This window comes from Peromyscus californicus, unplaced genomic scaffold, assembly GCF_007827085.1.
Source record: "Peromyscus californicus insignis strain IS unplaced genomic scaffold, ASM782708v3 Scaffold_16__1_contigs__length_79575227, whole genome shotgun sequence".
In the NCBI taxonomy this organism is placed as follows: domain Eukaryota; kingdom Metazoa; phylum Chordata; class Mammalia; order Rodentia; family Cricetidae; genus Peromyscus; species Peromyscus californicus.
In genome coordinates, this window is record NW_026294458.1 from 57,561,058 (window position 1) to 57,580,953 (window position 19,896).

Below are 19,896 nucleotides of genomic sequence, written 5' to 3' on the forward strand. Positions count from 1 at the left end.
GACTGAAAATACTCCAAACAGATGGTGTTGTTCAACCCAAACAGTCAGAAAACCACAACTTATTTTCCAAAGAAGGGCCTTGATTTTGATGGATGGTCCTATGTGATGGATGGCCTTGTTTTCTAAGCCCATTCCGTGTGGCGTGTGGGAAAGCGATCTCCTTCCAAGGTGGGAGTGTTACTCTCTTTCCTGTCGGACTGTTATCTTTTTGCCCCCTGATCTCTCCTGCATGCCTATCCCCTTACTACCTCCTCATTCTTCCCGTATTATTATTTGGTCATAGCTCTCACTGTCTTCTCTCGGACCTTACGCTGTTAACCCCGTTTCATTTCTAACCTTTAAGCATCCCCACCCTTTGCTCCTCCCAGCATGATTACATGGTAAAATGTCCTCTACATAGTCTCCCTTTCGCCTAAGTTTTACAGATCCCTGCAGATTCTCTCTGGTCTTGCCTTTCCTATACATACGAATTTCACAACAATCAGATCATCTTTGTATTCTGCAGTGTCCAAAGATCAGCTCGCCCAGTCTATTGGCTGGCTATATGGTCTTTGGCAGTAGTATTTTTCAAGACTCAAATCAGGTTACATACAGAGAGATTTTTGTTTATAAAATGTATGTATGCTTACATTGGACTGTTTTCCATAGTAAGGAATATATATTCTGCTAAAACTATTGATGTGAAATAGGCAAGTTTATTCAGAAACCTTAGAGCCTCCTTTTCATGTTCACTTTGTAGCAGATTCTGAAAAAAAGTTGTTGTCAATGACTTCCTTTTGCAGTTTTTGGACTCTGTCATTGTTGGACTCTCTCTAACTGGCCTTTGATGTTGCCATTCTACTGGTCATGCCTTATGGAGTTCACAAACAGCCCCCATTCAACCTTCACTTTACCAGACTCAGCATTTGACATTGGCAATCTCTCTTCCACGAAATGCTTTGCCTCATTGCTCAGGCACCTTGCTCTCTTACGTGTTCTTCCACTCTCTGATATTCTGCAGGTCTGCCAGGAAGGCTCCTGTCTTGAGTCCTTGACACAAGTAGCTAGTTCCCTTTTCACAGAGTGCTTACTTACTAAAATCTACAATGTAGACTCCTTTACCACGTCAAGCCTTTTTAAACTAACCTACTGAAAAGGAAACTCTCCTTTCAATAACTTTTCTTCTTTCTGGTCTTCCAAAGCTTACCATTATTGAACACTGTCTATTTACTTATATGGCTTCTGGCTCATTCTATCTCTACCCCCTTGGCATGCATATTGTATAAGGGGAAGATTTTTCAATCTGTTTTCTTGAAATGATGACCTCTAGTACTTTAAATAACTACAATCATTATAAACACTACCTAGTGCAGTGGTTTGAATAAGAATGGCCCCCATAGGCTCATGTATTTGAATGCTTGTTTCTAAGTTGGTGGAACTGTTTAGGAAGGATTAGGAGGTGTGACCTTGTTGAAGGAGGTGTGTCCCTGGGAGCAGGCTTTCTGGTTTAAAGAGCACATGCCAGGCCCAGGTTTCACTTACTCTCTGTGTCCATCTTGTGGACCAGATGTAAACTCTCAACACCATGCTGCCCTACCTGCCACCACACTTGCCACCAAGATGATCACGGACAAACTCTCTGAAACTACAAGCAGGCCCTAATTAATGATTTTTTGTTTGTTAAATAAGCTGACTTGGTTATGTTGTCACTTCACAGCATTAGAACAGTCGTGAAGACAGAAATTGGTTCCAGGGAGTTACATATTGCTATGCTGCCTTTTGAAAAAATGTAGACTTGGATCTCTTGAAGTGGTTGAATGTCAGAAATGGGGCTTAATGGGCCTCAGTAGTATGAACTTGGAACAGTAGTGCTGAGAGCAATGTAGACTAGGGACGACAAGCTCAAGTAGTCTGAGGGGAATAATATTAGTGATCATTCTTGTGATATTTTAACAAAGAATGTGGCTGCTTTCTGCCATTGTCCAAAAGAAAACTGCTAGAAGCTAAATTGAAGTTTTGGATTAAAATCATTGGCAGAGGAGATTTCAATACTGCCTAGTACTGACTGTGCCACTTGGCTGTTAGTGATTATTCCTATGCAGATCTACAATGAAAAGGAAGAAGCTAGACAAAGAGAAATACAAACTAGTTTAAAGAGACAAAGGGCACCAGAGAATGTAGTGTTGTAGCCAAGTCCTGTGCTCAAGGAAATCACAAGTTAAAAGAAAGACCTGATGCTAAATGGAATAAAGGGAGTGGTGCCCTCAAACAAGACCCTACACAGCCAAGCTTCCAGCTCTTGAAAAGAAAAGCTTATTCAACCAAGGAAACCATCTAAAAGCCAAGGCCTATGTAAATATAAGTCATGGAAAGGGCCAGGTTTCAGCCCAAGCATGCAGTAGAACTCATTATGATTTTTTTCTCTAATATGCTGCATCCTCTTTTTTTTCCCCCTTAAGTGTTATCTCTACACAGAGATTTTCATGTTTAGTTTCTTTATCCTTTCATTTTTAAGTGTATGAGGGTTTTTTTGTTTTTTGTTTTGTTTTTTCTTGCATGCATGCCTGCAGACCACATACATGCAGTGCAGTGCCCTTGGAGGGTGTCAGGTCCCTTGGGACCAGAGTTACAGATGGTTGTGAGCTACTCACTGTGTGGGTGTTCAGTCTAACCCAGGTCCTTTGGCAGTTGAGGAGGTGATCTTAACTGCTGAGCCATTTCACCAGCCTAGTTTTTGTTTGTTGTTTGTTTTTGTCTCTTTTATTGACCATTCCATCCCCAGAACCTGGATAATATCTGATACACAGAACTGATATAACCAACACTTTTGAATAAGAGAATAAATGAAAAAAAATGTGGCCTAAGAATGAGTAACAGTATCTGGAAATTAGAACTGGAAGTGGTTATTATAAAGATGACCATTGGAATTATTTTACTTTTAATTTGGTCAGAGTTGGACAACGGCAGCTGGTCTATCTTGTTTGTGATTTCTTCTTAAAACAAAGTTCTCATTTTAGGTGAAGCAACAGCCTCCACTGATTTTAAGATGATAACTTGGTGCTGAACACAATCAGGAAGGAGGTGGTTTTTTTTTGGTTTTGTTTTTTTTGTTTTTGCTGTACCATCTTGACAATTACTCACAGATTACATCCTATCATTGATTCAGGCAGGTACATTTTCTTTCTCTGTAAAAACAAAACGAAAAAAAAACAAAAAAAACCCAATTCCTTGGCAGGTTGATATCGGACATATGGAATACACTACTTACCACGGGGCAAGGATTTTTGTTTATGCACAAAATGAAATGTTCTTCCTAAACATATAAAAAACACTTTCCAAAATAATTAGAGGAATATTTTATTGATACAAGAATGCTAGAAAATTGTTTCCTGCACTAAGTAGTATCTGCATTTGGAACCGAAATAATTCATGTGGTAGCTTAAACTTTTCCTTTGGAAAGGTGAGGTGGAAAATCAATTATGGTTTATTCAATTCTATTTTCTTTACATTGCAGGATGGTTGTTCTAGACTCCAGAATTATGGAATTCAAGGTGCCACAGAATTTGATTCATTGTTAAGGACTTTTCTTTCAAATGACAATAGACACTAGAATAACAATACTCAGGGACAAAGAAATGAGTTGTTTTGGTTGTGTGTTGACTATCCTGAATGAAATTACTGTAGTGCATCAATATTTAAAAATAACAGCAGTGAGAGATGCTCGGAAGCATGTCTCTGGGTATGAGCTGGTGCATGTACCAGTTAAGTGTCAAACTTCACAGCCATCCTGGTCTCTGCTCAGTCTTCTTAGTTCTGTTCAAACCATCTTTCTTTACATTACTCAAGGTTCTGTCTGTATTCACTTCCTCAATAAAACCCTGTCCTCTCAACCTCTTACCTGCCTGCGTGATCTAGATGCAACTTTTCTGTGTGCATTCATCCCATGCATATACTTTCATCATGCTTGGACCATACTTAGTTTAATTCCTTAAGTTTTAGTTTAATTCCTTAAGTTGATGTCACTTGCTAGAAAAGTACTATTCAAAGTCAAGTGCCTGGTTTTAATCAAACTTTGTATGACATGTTAGCAGCACAGTCTCTGTAGCATGTATTTTAGATTCATATGCTATAAAGACTTATGTACGCATATGTGCTGAGCAACTGTCCAATTTATGAGATGAAGGGGACTCAGAAAAGCCCTTGAGCAGCTTTTATAAAAAGAGGCATTGGCTTGTAATTCTATTCTTACTGAATCTTACTATGTTTAAAATAATGTTTTATATTAATTACTTGCCTTTGAGTAAAACAATATTAACGATCAGGCTGGATCAACCTCAGGGAGATACTGTCAGTATACATTCGAGAGAAAATTGTTGACTTGTAATACTTACCATGGTTTGGATATAATATTTTAATAAGCATATTGTTTCTGTGGTAAAAGCAACACTATATGTCTAAAATACTAAAATATGAGGTATTCAAACCCCTATGATATTTTTCTTTCAAGAGTATTTAAAAAATGTTCTCAATATTTACCAACTTCTCTTTTTTATTTCCCTTCCTCCTTTCTACACAATCTTCTAATACAACTTGGAAGTCAGAGGAGGGTGTTCCGATACTCTGAGACTAAAGTGATAGAAGGCTGTGAGCCACTATGCGGTGCTAGGAATTGAACCAGGTGGTCTGCAAGAGCAACCCGTATTCTAAATCCATTCAGGCCTCACAAAAGGGCCTATTTTTAAGATACAATGAAATGAATTTCTTAAGACAAGAAACATGTTTTTTTGTCCAAAAGATTGACACAAACTTTATTAGAAAATTATGAAGTATGAACTGTCAACTGAAAGATGACATATGGTATGCAGATTTATTAACTGTGTGGATCAAGTCAGCACTTGACTCCACTAGTTAGAAGCGATGGCTTGTTAATCAGAGTTCTAAAGAAACTGTTCATAGAAGAACTGGCTCTTCTAAATTAGAAATATGCGGAAAATATAGGAGAAATCCAAGGAGACGTATAGGATGCAGGAAGATGTGATACTTCCGGAATTAGATCACTCTCTACAAAGTCTGTACGCATTGCATCAGCTCTATCTTCTTCTGTATTTATATACATCAAAAATATACTTCACCCCAGTCATGGGTGGAAAATAAAGTTTAAAAACAAAACTGCAAAATGGTATGCGTTTACAGCAAAATGTGAATTACCTGTACACACATATTTAAGAGGCACAATCTGTTCTATACAGTAACTGTTATACTGAGTTCATATTATACACAGTGGTATTTGTTAAGTTAGTGGTTTGAGTGAAAACACAGTCCCAAAACATGGATACAAAATAAATTACTTATCACTTAGTATTTTTAAAGCTACCTACTTCAAAAAAACAGTAGCCAAATGTACAACTAAAAGGCTCATTTTATGAAAACTGGTCTCAGATTTTAACATTTGTACCTTTGAAATAAACTACACTGATATCAAGATTAGGTATACATAACTCTGTCACCTATGACTGAAGACAATTCCCTTCATTTTTTTAACATTGCAACTATACTAGAGAAGAGGATGGAAACTACTTATCCCCAACTCCAACACCACTATTCTATTTTTTCACAGAAATTATTTACCTTCCCATTTTTGTATTATTTATCTGGTCCATTCTGCAAATTGTTCTTGTTCATGTCTTGAGAACCATCAATTATCTGAGATATTCAAGTTTGCTGTCTATAACCCTAAATGGCTTAAGAGAAAGTTGAAAGCGCATGTGGAGACTGTAGCATAACTTGAATACTTAAGAGTCTCAAACATGTTCACACAGATACTTTTCAATATAAAATCAAAGATTCATAGTCTTGAATATTTTCAGAACGATGTTAAGGGCTTGTCTTTGGCATTTTCTCTACTAGTTCTAAAAGAAAGCACAGAATTTTCTATTTTTCTCTGTACCTAATGCACACTTTTGGTGCATGAAAATGATTGAACAGCAACTTCACTATTGAGCAACACTTTTATAAAGCTGCAAATAATAACACCTTTCAGCATTATTTATACTCTGGGAAGCTGAAGAGCTTCATCTTGTTGAAATTGTCTCAGTTCTCACAACAGTGTTAACAGGCTACACTTTAGCTTAATAAAATAGCCAGACTATAATTCTTACATGCCTCCATTAAAGCAAAAAATGATCCGTACCTTCCAACACGGCCAGCACAAAAACTGCTGGGTTTCCTTCGCTGGCCTGTGTCCATCTGCCTTGCCTTTTCTCTCCTCCGATCACTCCCTACCTCCCTCTCTCCTCTTCCCTTGTTATTCAGAGATAGGGACAGGGTCTCACTAAACTGCCCAGGATGGCCTAGAACATCCTGGGTAGCCCAGACAGGCCTGGAACTTGGTGTGAGCACCCTGCCTTAGTTTCCAGAGTAGTTGGATTATATTCTTGCACTTCTAAGTTTGGCCCTGGGAAAAAAGGAAACAAAACAACATAACCAGATACAAATAACTGCTACAATATCTGATCTGTGCAAAGGTCCTGGATAGCAAAAACCGAGAGAGGAATGCAGCTTTATCGTGACAAGAGCACTTTGAAAAGGCAACTGATAACACCCTACCTTTTTCTTACCAAGCAGAATTGTAAAAATCCAAGCAGAGAATGACACATTGAAGATAAAGGAACTATAATATAAACCAGGAATTTCTACTATCTGGCAGAAAAGATCTCAAGAAATCTGTAGCTATTTTAGGAAGAAAAACTGATCTTTTAAACACTTTAAAATCTGTAGATTAGGAGAATATAACACATAAAAAGTGAAATTTTGAAAGTACAATTTATATGGCAGTCGATGAATACTATCTATGCAGTTTAATAATACTGCTATCTCCCAGCCAATGTAAAGACCTGACATCAACAGTCCTTCAAGTATAGACCAAATTAGGAGTTACAGGTAATAACCAAGTAAAGAACTATCAGCCCCTAATAAAATTCAGTAAAAACTGGGGGCCTTACAGTTGGCACTATTTACTGTTTCCAGAATAGTGTGTGTGACTGGTTACCTACTTCCAGAATCCAGAGAAGCATCTAACCTCAACTCTGTCACTTTAGAAACACGATGAGAGTTCTCCAAACACAAACAGGACTCATCTGGTCATATTCAATTCTAAAATAAAACTGTATGCAAAATTTTCCTGTATAAATGTCCTCAGGGTAATCTGTGAGCTATTTCATGTACTTCTTTTCGGAAGGAGGCTTCACAATGGAGAGCATCAAAATCACTAGACCAGATCACAGTTAGCAGCACTCCCCCGAGTTCAGTTGAAATTGGTTTTCTGTAAATGCTTATTGGGAATTTCTAAAGCACTGACTTGGAGAGGCCAAGAGCCGCCATCAATGCCCGCCTGGATGGCCACTCCCGTCACCACTGCCAGGTCGGGGTCTACAGACGTGTTGGGATCCTTTCCAAAGAACTCTTGGATGACTTGGCGGATCCGGGGAATCCGAGTCGAGCCCCCAACCAGAACCACCTCATCAATTTCCGTCTTGTCTAGGTGGCCTTCTTTTAACACTTGCTGAATGGGCACGAGGATTTTCTGAAAGAGATCTTCGTTGAGGGTGTCGAAGAGCTTGCGTGATACTTCTGTCTCAAACACGACCTGACTTTTTCCACTCTTGCTTTCCGAAAGGCCAGATCTAAACACTCTGTCCACATGGTGACCATCCCCTGGGGTAAGCTGGTCTTTTGGCAGATTAGCGTCACTATCCTGAGGTGCCTGGCTGTCCTTTTCCTCGACAGTGAGTAAAACTGATACCTGGGCAGACTCATGAAGTGTCAAGTTTAATTTGACCATTTCCACAGCTTGTCTTAATCTGTGGATTTCCTCTTTCCTGGAAGGAAGAAAGCCGTATGTTTGATAGATCTGTTTATATAAATACTGAAGAAGCCTCTGATTGAAGTCTTGTCCCCCAAGTTTATTGTTTCCTACAAGAACAATTAAATACTTTGTTATACATATGTGCACATAAATATGTACTCTGCATGTTAGCATATTTTAAGAATAATAAATCCTATAATATATTAAGATTTTATTAACATATGTATTGACTAAGAAGAATGATGTTAAAATCATTTTAACTTAAACGGTAAGGACAGCTGTTATCTGCTTCTACAGATCTAGAAGCAGTTTTACCTCACTCCCACTGTGTCTATATCCATCATCTACTATTGATAAACACTGCCAGCAAGGTTGGAAAATCTAAATGATTTAAAAGGAAGTATCTCAATGACATCAAATAATTTTTGACAACAAGAGAATAATGTCATAGATTGCCTTGTTATGCAGCTATTTGAAACACTAACAGTTACTATTCTCAACAGAAGAAAACGATTTTTATGATTAACAGTAAACATACATTTTATCTCATTGTTAATGATTAAAAGCTTAATAGAAATAGTTCTATAGGAAAGAAAAACATAATATAAACTCAATATGTATCTTGGCTCTAGTGAATCTGGTTAATGCTAGAACAATTATACAATTCAACATAAACACCCTTACATTTATAATCTAAAAAGCACAAAGCAAAAATCTTGAAAAGATTTAAAGGGAAAGAACTTATTTCTTCAGTGACATTAAAATTGCATTTCTGAAGACATTTACTTTATGAAACATAAAACAGATGAACTGATCTGAAACTCTTCACTTTAAAGTTTTCTTCCTCAATGCTTCTTTCACCCTCACAGGAAAGTCCTGAAGGAACTTCCTTATCTGGCTTGGTGGAAGTCTAGCCATTTGATTTTAACAGTTGGCTGTGATCCGCACACAGATAGGAGCAACACTACACAGAAAATCACAAAATATTCTCAAAACCAAACCAACGGGCTACATGCTAGGCGTACTAAGGGCCACGTGCCTGGCCCTCTTCAATTCTGTCCTTGTCTTACCAGACATTGCTCGTGTTAGAAACATCCCTCCTTGTTTATTCAGCAAGGACACGTCAAGAGTTCCTCCGCCCAAGTCTATGACCAGCACGTAGAAGACATCGACCTTGTGGAGCCCATAGGCCATAGCTGCTGCCGTCGGCTCGTTTATCACTCTCAAGATCTTCAGTCCTGAAAGACCCAGGAGAGCAAAGCTTTCTACCCAACTTGTGAGAACAACATGCTTGTTTCTTCTTTAACATGCACTTCACCAAGCAGGGACAAGCGCAGTGGGAAAGACAGGGCTATGAAAACAGCAGTTCCTCTCACTAGTGTAATTCAAATTAGTATTAAAGAGCACAACGGTAAGCAAGGAAAAGCCCGAGGTTAGTAAGCTGACACTTTATTAACAACTGAAAAAAATCTCTTCCAACCTTTTCTAATATTGACAGTGTACTGGGAAATATAGAGTATGGAACTGTGATAAGCTGATCTTGCGCAAAAGATCACGTTACCTTGATTAAGATCCCTGCTTTGAACTAAATCCACCCTTCAAGTGTTCTCTGTGAAATATGGCATGAACTTCAGGAGCCACAACAACATTTCAAAGTCTGAAGAATTCTACCAAGGATTCTAAGCCCTTCCCTTTAGTTATAAAACCGGTCACTCTGCTCTGGTCATGTCAGGGTCCTAGAGTCAGAGACTTAAGTGTCCCTCTTTCAGCGGGGCATACCTGATCATTCTACAAGGCATCTGTGCTGACTACCCTCGGGCCCTTTCTTCTTCCACTCATGTTACTTTCTGTTAAAGTCTGCACCAGGAGCTCTGAACAAGACGTGATTTATCCCAGTGAGTGAGTGGGAATGAATGCGGACACTTGACTGCCATCCATCAGGAGCAGGAGATACAGCTACTATTAGTGAAGAGGTAAGGATGAGTATAAGAAGTTCCCAGAGTAAAAAGTGACATTTCCGGCTTATTCTATGCTTCTTGCTAGCTGAAAACAAGCACCACAAAAACAGATTTTGTAGGATGGTGTTACATTCTTCTCATCTTGGAAAGTCTGGAAACATAGTCACCTTAACAACAAAGAGATCATATCTTTTAACAGAGGTATAGAGGTACTCATGTTCTCTCCCAGTCTTTGTCATATACCTCATTAACCTAATTTTTGTTTGTTTGTTTTCTTATTTTTTTTTTTTTGAGGATATGTGTGTCCTGGAGGATTTAACCCTGGCCAGGCCTTATCTGCTCTAGAATGTAATCTACCAGAAAGCTACATCCCCATCCCCAGACTGCTTCCCCCCATAATATAAACATTTAATATTAAACTACAGAGTTTATATTTATTATCTGCAAATATATAAGCAGACAGCTAATTCATCCGTCACATAGTTTATGTGCCTACAGTTGATTTACAAAATGGTAATTTTTGCTGCAGAAGACTTTTGTCCTAACAAAATCCTGAGAAAAATACACATCAGTCAAGGGTGCTATTACCGGCAAGGTTGGCAGCTTGAACTGTTGAATTTCTCTGTTTTAGGTCAAATTCTGCTGGTACAGAAATGACAGCATTGGCAACTGGCATTCCAAGGTATTCCTCTGCCATTTCCTTCAGTTTCAGCAATAATCGAGACCCAACATATTCTGGAGAAACGATGATGGTTTCATTACTTGTTACAGAAAACTCAGCCATTCCATTTTTGTGTAAAACCTGTGAATGAGATTTGAAAAACAAGAACGTCAAGATATACATGTATACACATACATGCATTTACTTTCACATGTACATACTGGATTTATTCAACAAAAACCTTTATGAAGTCATACAATCCACTAGAATCTATCCAGTACGTTTTTCCAGATTAGCGTTTCCTGATTGTTGACACTTAAAACTTTATAAAATAAATCCATGTTATGGCTTTCAGTAATAACCAAATGAAAGTCAAGAATTTAACAGGAATCTAGAATCCTTTCACTACATACTTATTGGAAGAATGAATGATGACATGCAGGAGACTCGCTTTATTGGGAGCTGAATGTTTCAAGACCCTCAGTGGAAACCTTTTCACTTAGCCAAAGCACTGTACAGCTTCTCATCAACATATTCAAATAGCTGTTATCACTAATACTGCACTTGGGGCCATTACTTGGTTAAAAAAAAAAATCTCAACAAAAACATTGCAACACCTGATAACCAGGACAGCCGCTAAGTGAGTAAAGGCCAGACAAAATGTGCAATGAACAGGTGAATGATACGCAGTCTGGGTGAGGGTGAAAAGAGCAGAGCAAGAGTTCATCACACTCCTCTTAAACAATGTACAGACTGGTGATTCGGGGATAGTGTATTTTGTATTCTTACCTAGTCACTGAGGACAGCAAATTAAAACCACAGGGAAGAAAACTATAGGAGGCAGAGCCACAAAGGAGGTGAGAATTTACTCAGTCAGCTGTGATGATGATGTAACTGTGCAGGGAGTCTAATCCATTTGGAATAGCACTTCATAATTGGGAATAAAAGTCCCCCACGGGATAAACGAAAACAAATTAAATGTTAAAGAGAAACCACTTACAAATAAATACATAAAAGCATTAAGATGGAAAAGCAAAAGAACAAAAAATGATCAAACCAGTGAACCAATAGAAAGGATGAAGGTTCCTACTGATTACCATAAGAATCAAGGCCATTCTTCTAAAGTTGAGATTTCATGAATGCCTAATACTTTGACAAGAAACAACAAATTATGCAACACAAAGACAATAAAGTGAAAAAAAACCACATAAACATATTTTAGACGGGTGGTGGTAGCACACACCTTTAATCCCAGCACTTGGGAGGCAGAGGCAGGTGGATCTTTGTGAGTTCAAGGCCAGCCTGGGCTACCAAGTGAATTCCAGGAAAGGCGCAAAGCTACACAGAGAAACCCTGTCTCGAAAAACAAAACAAAACAAAACAAAAAACAAAAACATATTTTATTGTCAAAGAAAAATAAAACAGGACAAAAAAGAAGAAATGCATCGTTAAATAAAATAAAAATACAGGAGGCAGAAGCAGGAAGATCTGCGAGTTCTAGGCCAGACAAGTCTACTAATTGAGATCCTGCTTCAAAAGCAAAAACAACAATAACAAACAAAACACCAGTAAATATAACTTTGCTGGAAAGCAAAGGAGTAACAGTCAATCCAAAATGCCATTTTTCATTTGAGGATTGGCAAACAAAACAAACTGGACATGGTGGCACAGGTCTATGGTCTCAAAAGGGTGAGGCTTCCAGGTTCAACAACAGCCTGGGTACATAGCAAGACCTACCTCAAAAAGTAAATAATGTCATACTACCTACTCGATAAAAAATAATGGGTAAGAGCATGTAATCTTTCTGGTGTACAATTAAGGAATATGAATAAAATTCTTTAAACATACATACATACACACACACACACACACACACACACACACACACACACACACACACACATATCCAACTCATCAATTCTACATGGCAGACAATTTCTGACTTACACAGGTATATCTATATCTTTATCTATCTATATACATATATATCTTACGGAACTTCAAAAGTTAGTATGATACCAGGAAAGTAAGATAATGTAAGAGATATTGATGAATTAGATCAATTATGTAAGAAAGTAGTAGTTCCACAGTCATTAAAAATAGTGAGGTGCATCCCCTTAATGTCTATGACACACTGTTGCATTTCAAATATGCCAGAAAACACCAAAACAAGTGTACATAGTTATATGTATACAAATATGTACATAGATAGAAAATTTCCATTCACAACCTAGGAGGGTTCCTCATCCTTCCTAAAATATCTTGAAAGAACAAACAGGTTATTAGGAGGATGGCAGAACAGGCACACATCGAGGCCCACTTCCTTAACTGGGACGTTACTGAGTTTATTCACCCTGCAGCTGCTGTGAAATTTCTTAGTGAGGGAATACAACTCCCTTACAGTTAAATACAGTTGAGATACAATGATGTGCAATGTGCAGCCAAAGCATTAACAGAAATCATATGATACACTGACACAGAGTTTAGATTAAATATGTCATACCTTAAATGGATATCTGCCAATTTCAGCCTCCAACTCTTCCGGGGTGAAAATCTTCCCTATAAACCTTTTAGCATCATATATTGTGTTTTGAGGGTTTGAATCTGCCAGTTCCAGGCTCTCATAGCCCACATGCACATCGCCATCAGTAAAGGATACCATGCTGGGTATGCTGATATGCCCATTTTCATCGGGAATCACCTTTACTTTTCCTGTCCCAGGAAAAAAGACACCAACGGAACAATAGGTGGTACCCAGGTCAATGCCAATCACTTTTGGAGTGGGCAATGGTAAATACTGTTGTGCCAAGTAGCCAGCCAAGAGGAGAGTCAACACAGCTGAACCTGAAAACAGACCAAGTCAAAGACACATCTTTATCGAGCTACTACTATGTGCCATTCCTACAGCAACATCTCTTCAATAACACTCCTGAAGCAAACAAAATATTTTACTTTATAGGACTAATAACTACTTTTTTAAATATTAAGTCACACATATTTCAATGGGTTATAATTAAAAATAAAAATAAAAACAATCAAAAGCCCCCACAACTGTATTTCTGTGTATTTCATTGTATGAGAATAAAGGAATAAAATGTAAAGGTATTTCAGTAATAATTAGGCTGTTGCTGAATGGAAATATAAATATGAAGCAAAAGCTGGCCACAATCCACTTTTCTTGACCTATTGCTATTTAGATTGATAGCTTCATAAACAGTTTTATCTGTCATTACTAAAATGAAATTCCATTATGAAATTCTCACAGCAAAAGTTTTGGTATTGTAAGGTTAACCTCTTTGATTATCATCTTTATCCACTGAAAAGGATAAAATAAATAAGTTGGATGCACTGATTTTTTAAATTGCTTAGGTATTACTGTTACCTCCTAACAGAGCTCACTGAGTGCTTTGCATATTTAAGTATGAATTAAGGTCATATTTCTCAAAGAGGTAGTAATTAGGAAAGTATATAAGTGCTAACCCTGAGAGCAACAACATGGAAGTTTCCTTAAGACAAGTTTGTTCACAAGTTTGTGTGTTCCACGGCAAGAGCAGAGGCTCAGCAAATATCAATTAACAAACAAACAAAAGATCCAATACAAACGTCATGCATATTGTACCCCAAAGCCAGTAAGGGCATCGCTTTGAATTCGGAATTAATGTCTTACTCGGTTTCACTAGTCTGTGTTATACATCCATTTCCACTCAGTCTCATGCTAAGAATCCAGAATGTCAGTCTGTAGTGCTTGCTGTTGGCAATTGCGAGCTCAGTTCAAAGCAACGCCTGGCTCATAGCAGATCAAGAGCCTACCCACTTGTCTCTTCTAACCTACAGACAAATCTTCAAAGCATTTCACCACCACTAGCAAGGGAATGCAATCCCCAAACGGTTAAGTTCGAAAGAGAATCCAGCTACACGGCACAAGGACCAGAATCCCCTCCCAATTCATCATCCCCGAGTGCAGCCCAAGAGTCTACATCTCCAGATCCGCACCCCCCTCTCAATCCACGACGGGTTCTCGCAGCCTCCAGAGAACCGAATCCAGCTACTAATTCAAGACGGAGGTCTTTTGCAAAGAACTCATTCCGAGGCCCGGGTCCCTCAGAGATGAGGCCGGCGGCAGAACCCCCAAGAGGCCTCCATCAGCCAGACCCCCGGTTCCAGGCGCCCCGCCCCCACCAGCTCAAACAGCCTCAGCCGCCTTTTCAGGTTCCCTTCGGCGGCGTGACCTGGGTTCAGGAGTTGAGACAACCACCCCCCCGTGCCCATCCAGACCTCCTCAAACCAACCCTTCGACTGCCATGGCAGCAGGGACCCCGGGATACAAACCTAAAATCGTCATCTCTCCGGCCATCAGTCCCGCCGAACGAGCAGAGAGATGACTGTACCGACGGGAGGCACCGCCCCCTACCCACCGGCCGTCCCGCAGCCTCCTGGGAAGTGTAGTCCGTCCAGTCCGAGGCAGACGGAGGAACTACGGCTCCCATCACATCAGGGACTCCATCTACCACGAGGCCGCGGGGTGGAGTCTTCGCAGGCCCGTGAGGAAATAGTCGGCCTCTCCACTCACGAAGGCCCAACAAACCAGGCTTCGTTGGGGAGCCGCCTCCGGGAAAGGTCAGAGTTTGTCATTCATTAAACCCCAAACGCCGCGAGCCTACTGGCCTTACAGCAGTTCCCGTAGCCCCGCCTCGCCGCGTTGTATTGTGGGAGCTGTAGTTCTGGACTGCCCAGGGTTTGGAAGGAGTAAGAAGGAAGACCTGTTAAGAATCTGAGGTGGGTTGCCTTGCCAGCCTGGCGCGGGATTCAAACCTCAAGTTTTTTTCGTTCCGCCTCCGTTTACGGTTTATTCCTTTGCTCGCAATCGAGATTCTAGATAGCGTTCTCGTAAGCCCTCCAAAGTCCCCTTAGTAGTCCTAGAAGAGGCTCTGTAGTGATGCAGTCCTACAGGACTGTCTGGTATACCTGCTCTTTGCACTGTGATTCCCAGGAGAGATTGACCTGTTGTCAAGTGGAACTTCTTGAATCGCATCTAAGACAGAAACAGATTTAAGCCTCTAGGACCGTAGGTGTTCATGAACTTTCCCAATATTAACAGTAAACTCATTTTCAGAAAGTCATTAGATCATATCAAATATTTAGACATACCAGTCTTAATATCATCGCCAGCTGGGTGCTGTTGTTGACAGTAAATTAATTCAAGTGATGTTCAGGAATGAGGTTTATCCAACACTGCAAGGGCACATTTTTTAATCGAATACTAACATTCAAATATACTGTTAAAAACAAATATGAAACAACCCTACTTCTACTAACTATATCATAAATGGCCAGAATTGTCTTCCTGGACAGGTCCTATCACATGTGCTAACTAATCATATTAGTTACTTTTCTCCTTGCTGCTATGACATACGTTATCAAATCAATTTGAAGAAGGCAGAAGGATTTATTTCGGCTCAAAGTTAAAGGATACAGTTCATCATATTGAGGAAGTCATGGTAGCAGGACCTTCAGCCTTCACATTGTATCCAGAGTCAGAAAGCAGAGTGAGGAAATGTTTCCATGATGATTCTGAATCCTATCAAGTTGAAAAGAGTAACCACAACTATTGAGGTACTTGTGCCTTTTAGTGTATAAAACCTGATTTTCACTGTCTAATATTTTATATACTCTAATGACTTTCTGAAAATGATTTTACTATTAATATTGGAAAAGTTCATGAACACTTAAGGTCCTAGAAGCGTAAATGAGGTCCTAGAGGTGTAAATATCTTTCTGTCTTAGATGCAATTCAAGAAGTTCCACTTGAACAGGTCAACCTGTTGTGAGAATAAGCCTCTACTGGCATTCTGCTTGTGTAAAATCTCCTGTTTATCTCTCTGTTACCGGTCTAGCTATCCCCCTGTTTTATCATAATTTGGTCGGTTTGTCTGTCTATCTTTCTATCTATCTATCTATCTATCTATCTATCTATCTATCTATCTATCTATCTATCTATAATCTAAATAGACATTATCACATATACATATATTATGGTTTTAAGTCTGAATTATGGCTAACAGAGATCCCTTATAAAACACTTTTGTATTTTTAAATACTTCGTTATGTGAAATATGAAACACATGAATTTATAAGTACTATTCACCAAAATTCTTATGAAGAAAGCATAATTCAAACATCAAATTGATGATTTTTATGGGTAATGATAGTTTGACAGGTAAGTTTCCTTATTGGGACTTTCCCTTTATATTTTTGATTAACTTTAATAAATTTGTCTCTATTGTATATATACTATAAATTGATAGTTGAACAGGGATGGTTTTTCTAATTGATTTTTCCTTTGATTATGTATTTTTATATTAATGAGGATAAAATAAGTTGAATTTCTCATACTAAGTACCTGAGAATGTGAATTTATTTGCAAGTGGGGTTGTGGAACAAGTAATTAGATATTATGATATAGTTGTCCCTTTAATATTAGTGTCCTCTTTAAAAGAAAATGGCTAAGACATAGGTACAAAAGATTTCATATAATAACCAATGGCATTAAGCATTGAGTGGCTCATGCCTACGTAACAGTAGAAATGAGGAAGAAAGAATGATCCTATGGGCTTCAGAAGGACCTGAGGCACTGGTGGCATTGACTTTACACTTTTTCTTTATAGTTCTGCAATGATAAACTTCTCTTATCTTAAACCATATAATTCTGGGCCCTTTATTATAGTAAATCCAGAACAATCTACATGATCTAAAAGGAAAATATTTCAATTACAGTAACCTGTCCTGGTGAGTAGAGTCGCAGCTGTTCACTCAAGGTCTCTAGGAAGTGCATATAGGAAATGGTCATATTGACTCATGGATGAAGATATAACCTTCCAGTTATTGCCATGATGAGAATAAATGATATTGCTTTCACTCAAGGATGGACAAAAAGAACAGAATATATGGAACAAGTTTCTGACGTTGGAAAATAGGTAGAAAATGACATTGATGTCTACATTACCTGACTAGAGGATTTGTTCATTTTCCCCTTATTTGGTGAAGTAAGAGTCACAGTTTGCCTCCTCCATTCTGCATGCTACTCTGAGACTGAAATGTCTACGTTATCTTCTTTCTTTCTTATTGGAATTGATTGACTACTGTAATGAAAAGGCTTTTAAGAACACTTCAAGAGTAGAATAGCTACCACAATTAATTAACAGTGCCTGCAATGGGATTGGATAGGAAATGTGGCACACCTACTATTCCTGTGTTTAACTGCATTATTTCTTTACTAGTTATAGAGCATGCCCAAGTTAAAGGAGAAAGTAGACTTATAAATACAGTTGTTTTGTTTTCTATTGTGTGATCATTTCCTAGAGTATGACTAACTTCATAGTAAATGTTTAATATAGTCACAAAAGGAATGAATAGAAATAGTAAACACAAATAAAAGGGTTTACATATAAAAGCATGTTAAGTGAGATCTTTAAGTGTCTGAGTGATGGCTAATTATAGATTACAACAGGATCTAGCATATTTAAGTATTTCCACAGCATGCCCTACTTGCAGATTAGATGCTTTTAAATGAGTGATTGAAGGGATGTGTGTTGATAGAGACCATCATAAATGTTTCTAAAAGAGATTTTTATATCTATTGTATGTGCTTTTTCTAATTACCTGTGTTTTCAGACACCATATTACTTCAGTATCAAAATTATATAAGTGTATGCAAACAAAATGCTTATAATATAAAGATAGCTAAAGTTGTTCTTCCATTTTATGTATGACAGCTGCTTCAAAGAAACACTTATTTTGTAAAAAGAGACCTTTTGATGTGATGTTAGGTTATGATTTACATACAATTCTTGTGGGATGCATTATTATACTGGAGGCTGAACCTAGGACCTCATTCATGCTAGGTGAATATTCTAGCACTGAGCTACAACTATCCAGCTCTACTAGATTTGTTAAAGAAAATATTTTATTCTTTTTGAGTTATTTTTACTGTAGCAGGAAAGAGAAATGTAATTGTTAGTGAGTTGATTTCAATATAAGTAAACTACCTTTAACACTACATATTTATTTATTTCATTACACTTAAATTTAATATTTATATTAAAATATATAATATAATAGTGTTATATCATATATAGATGCTAATAAAAGTAATTGTATTTTTCCTAGAACTTACCTTCAGCAATATTCCAGAGATGATAAGTTTATTTCAATGCTGTCTACTTGAAGAATTTCAAGTATTAGTAATGAGTTGTATTATTCATGAAGATGATGAGCTCAGAGTACCTAGTAAACTAGACTGATGCCATAGATTTATTCTTTTTTTAGTGTGGATTTTTTTCTTCTAAATTTTAGGACAGCTGAAAACATTTATTTAGATAACATATTGCAGAAAGTTTAGACATCACAGTCAAGAAGACTCTGAAACTAACCTGCTTCCCTCTATCTTGTATTTTCTTGATTTTTTTTGTGGCACAGATATATGTAACATACCTATACAGTTTTATCAACAGTTGTGCTTATAATACATACGATACATATTTTCCTGTAGTTTGTCACACTTTTTTATGTATTTATTATGTATCTTGTTCAAATTACAGATTTAACATAAGAATATTACAATATATTGTGATATTTATCTTTAAGTTTTCAACCATCTTCTTCAATATTTGCTAATTATATTAATATTTATTGATTAGTCTTCCTTTCTTTTCAATTTAATAGCTTATTTTCGTTTTATTTCTTATAATACTTTTTGTTTGTTTGTTTTTGCTTTGTTTGTTTGGTCTTGTTTTTGAAACAGTATTTCCCACCCACTCACTCACTTGATCCTCCTACCATAGCATCCACTATAAGTGTAAACCACCACAACCAACTCCTCACTGATTATTTCTGAATTATTTTTGAGATTATAATATAATTACATCATTTCCCCTTTCCTTTTCTTCTACCTAAACTCCCCCACAAACCCCTCCTTGTTTTCTTTCAAATTCACAACCTTTTTCTTCCGTGAATTATTGTTACATATGTACATGTGCATGCATGTGTGTTCCTAAATAAATACATAACAGTATGTCCAGTCTGCATAAAATTACTTGTTATATGTTTTAATGCTACATAGGCCATATATATAATTTGCCTCTGGTGGGACAAGCCTGTAATCCTGTGTACTCAGGAATTTGAGACCAAGTTGTGCTATACAGAATAAGTTCAAAGCCATCCTACATACCTTAGCAGGATTCTATCTCAAAATAAAAAAAAAAAAAGAAAGATGCAGCACAGTGGTAAGCTGCTTGCCTCAAAAGGAGGATCCTCTAGGTTCAGTTCTTAAGGGAGAACCAAACTAACACACAAAACCACATACTTAGTCATGTAGACCTTTTCTTGATATTTGTTTCATTTGATTATTGTAGGGCAGTAACATACTGCTTTAATCAG

General features: G+C 37.7%; 1 protein-coding gene and 1 long non-coding RNA gene across 2 annotated transcripts in view; one reads left to right on the plus strand and one right to left on the minus strand.

The window, feature by feature from the left end:
• Positions 1-4,756: 4,756 nt before the first annotated feature.
• Positions 4,757-14,922, minus strand: Hspa13 (heat shock protein family A (Hsp70) member 13). The gene is made up of 5 exons (XM_052741014.1): positions 14,792-14,922; positions 12,966-13,306; positions 10,390-10,603; positions 8,914-9,081; positions 4,757-7,950 (listed from the first exon to the last, which is right to left on the minus strand). Exons 1-5 carry the CDS (start codon positions 14,814-14,816, stop codon positions 7,283-7,285), a joined length of 1,416 nt encoding a protein of 471 aa, XP_052596974.1. The 5' UTR covers positions 14,817-14,922; the 3' UTR covers positions 4,757-7,282.
• A 100-nt stretch (positions 14,923-15,022) lies between these two features.
• The window catches only part of LOC128112172 (uncharacterized), a 168,060-nt gene continuing 163,186 nt past the window's right edge, over positions 15,023-19,896 (plus strand). Inside the window, exon 1 of the long non-coding RNA XR_008218867.1 lies at positions 15,023-15,238. This is a non-coding gene — a long non-coding RNA (uncharacterized LOC128112172). The remainder of the gene's footprint in view (positions 15,239-19,896) is intronic.

Bases quoted from the DNA above. Each gene is read 5' to 3' on its own strand.
- Hspa13 (XM_052741014.1), bottom strand. From the start codon at position 14,816: ATGGCCGGAGAGATGACGATTTTAG. The intron at 9,082-10,389 runs GTAATAGCACCC...TGGGTCTTTCAG, and splicing joins TCAAGCTGCCAACCTTGCCG to GACTGAAGATCTTGAGAGTG. The intron at 7,951-8,913 runs GTAAGACAAGGA...TTGTTCTTGTAG, and splicing joins TCTAACACGAGCAATGTCTG to GAAACAATAAACTTGGGGGA.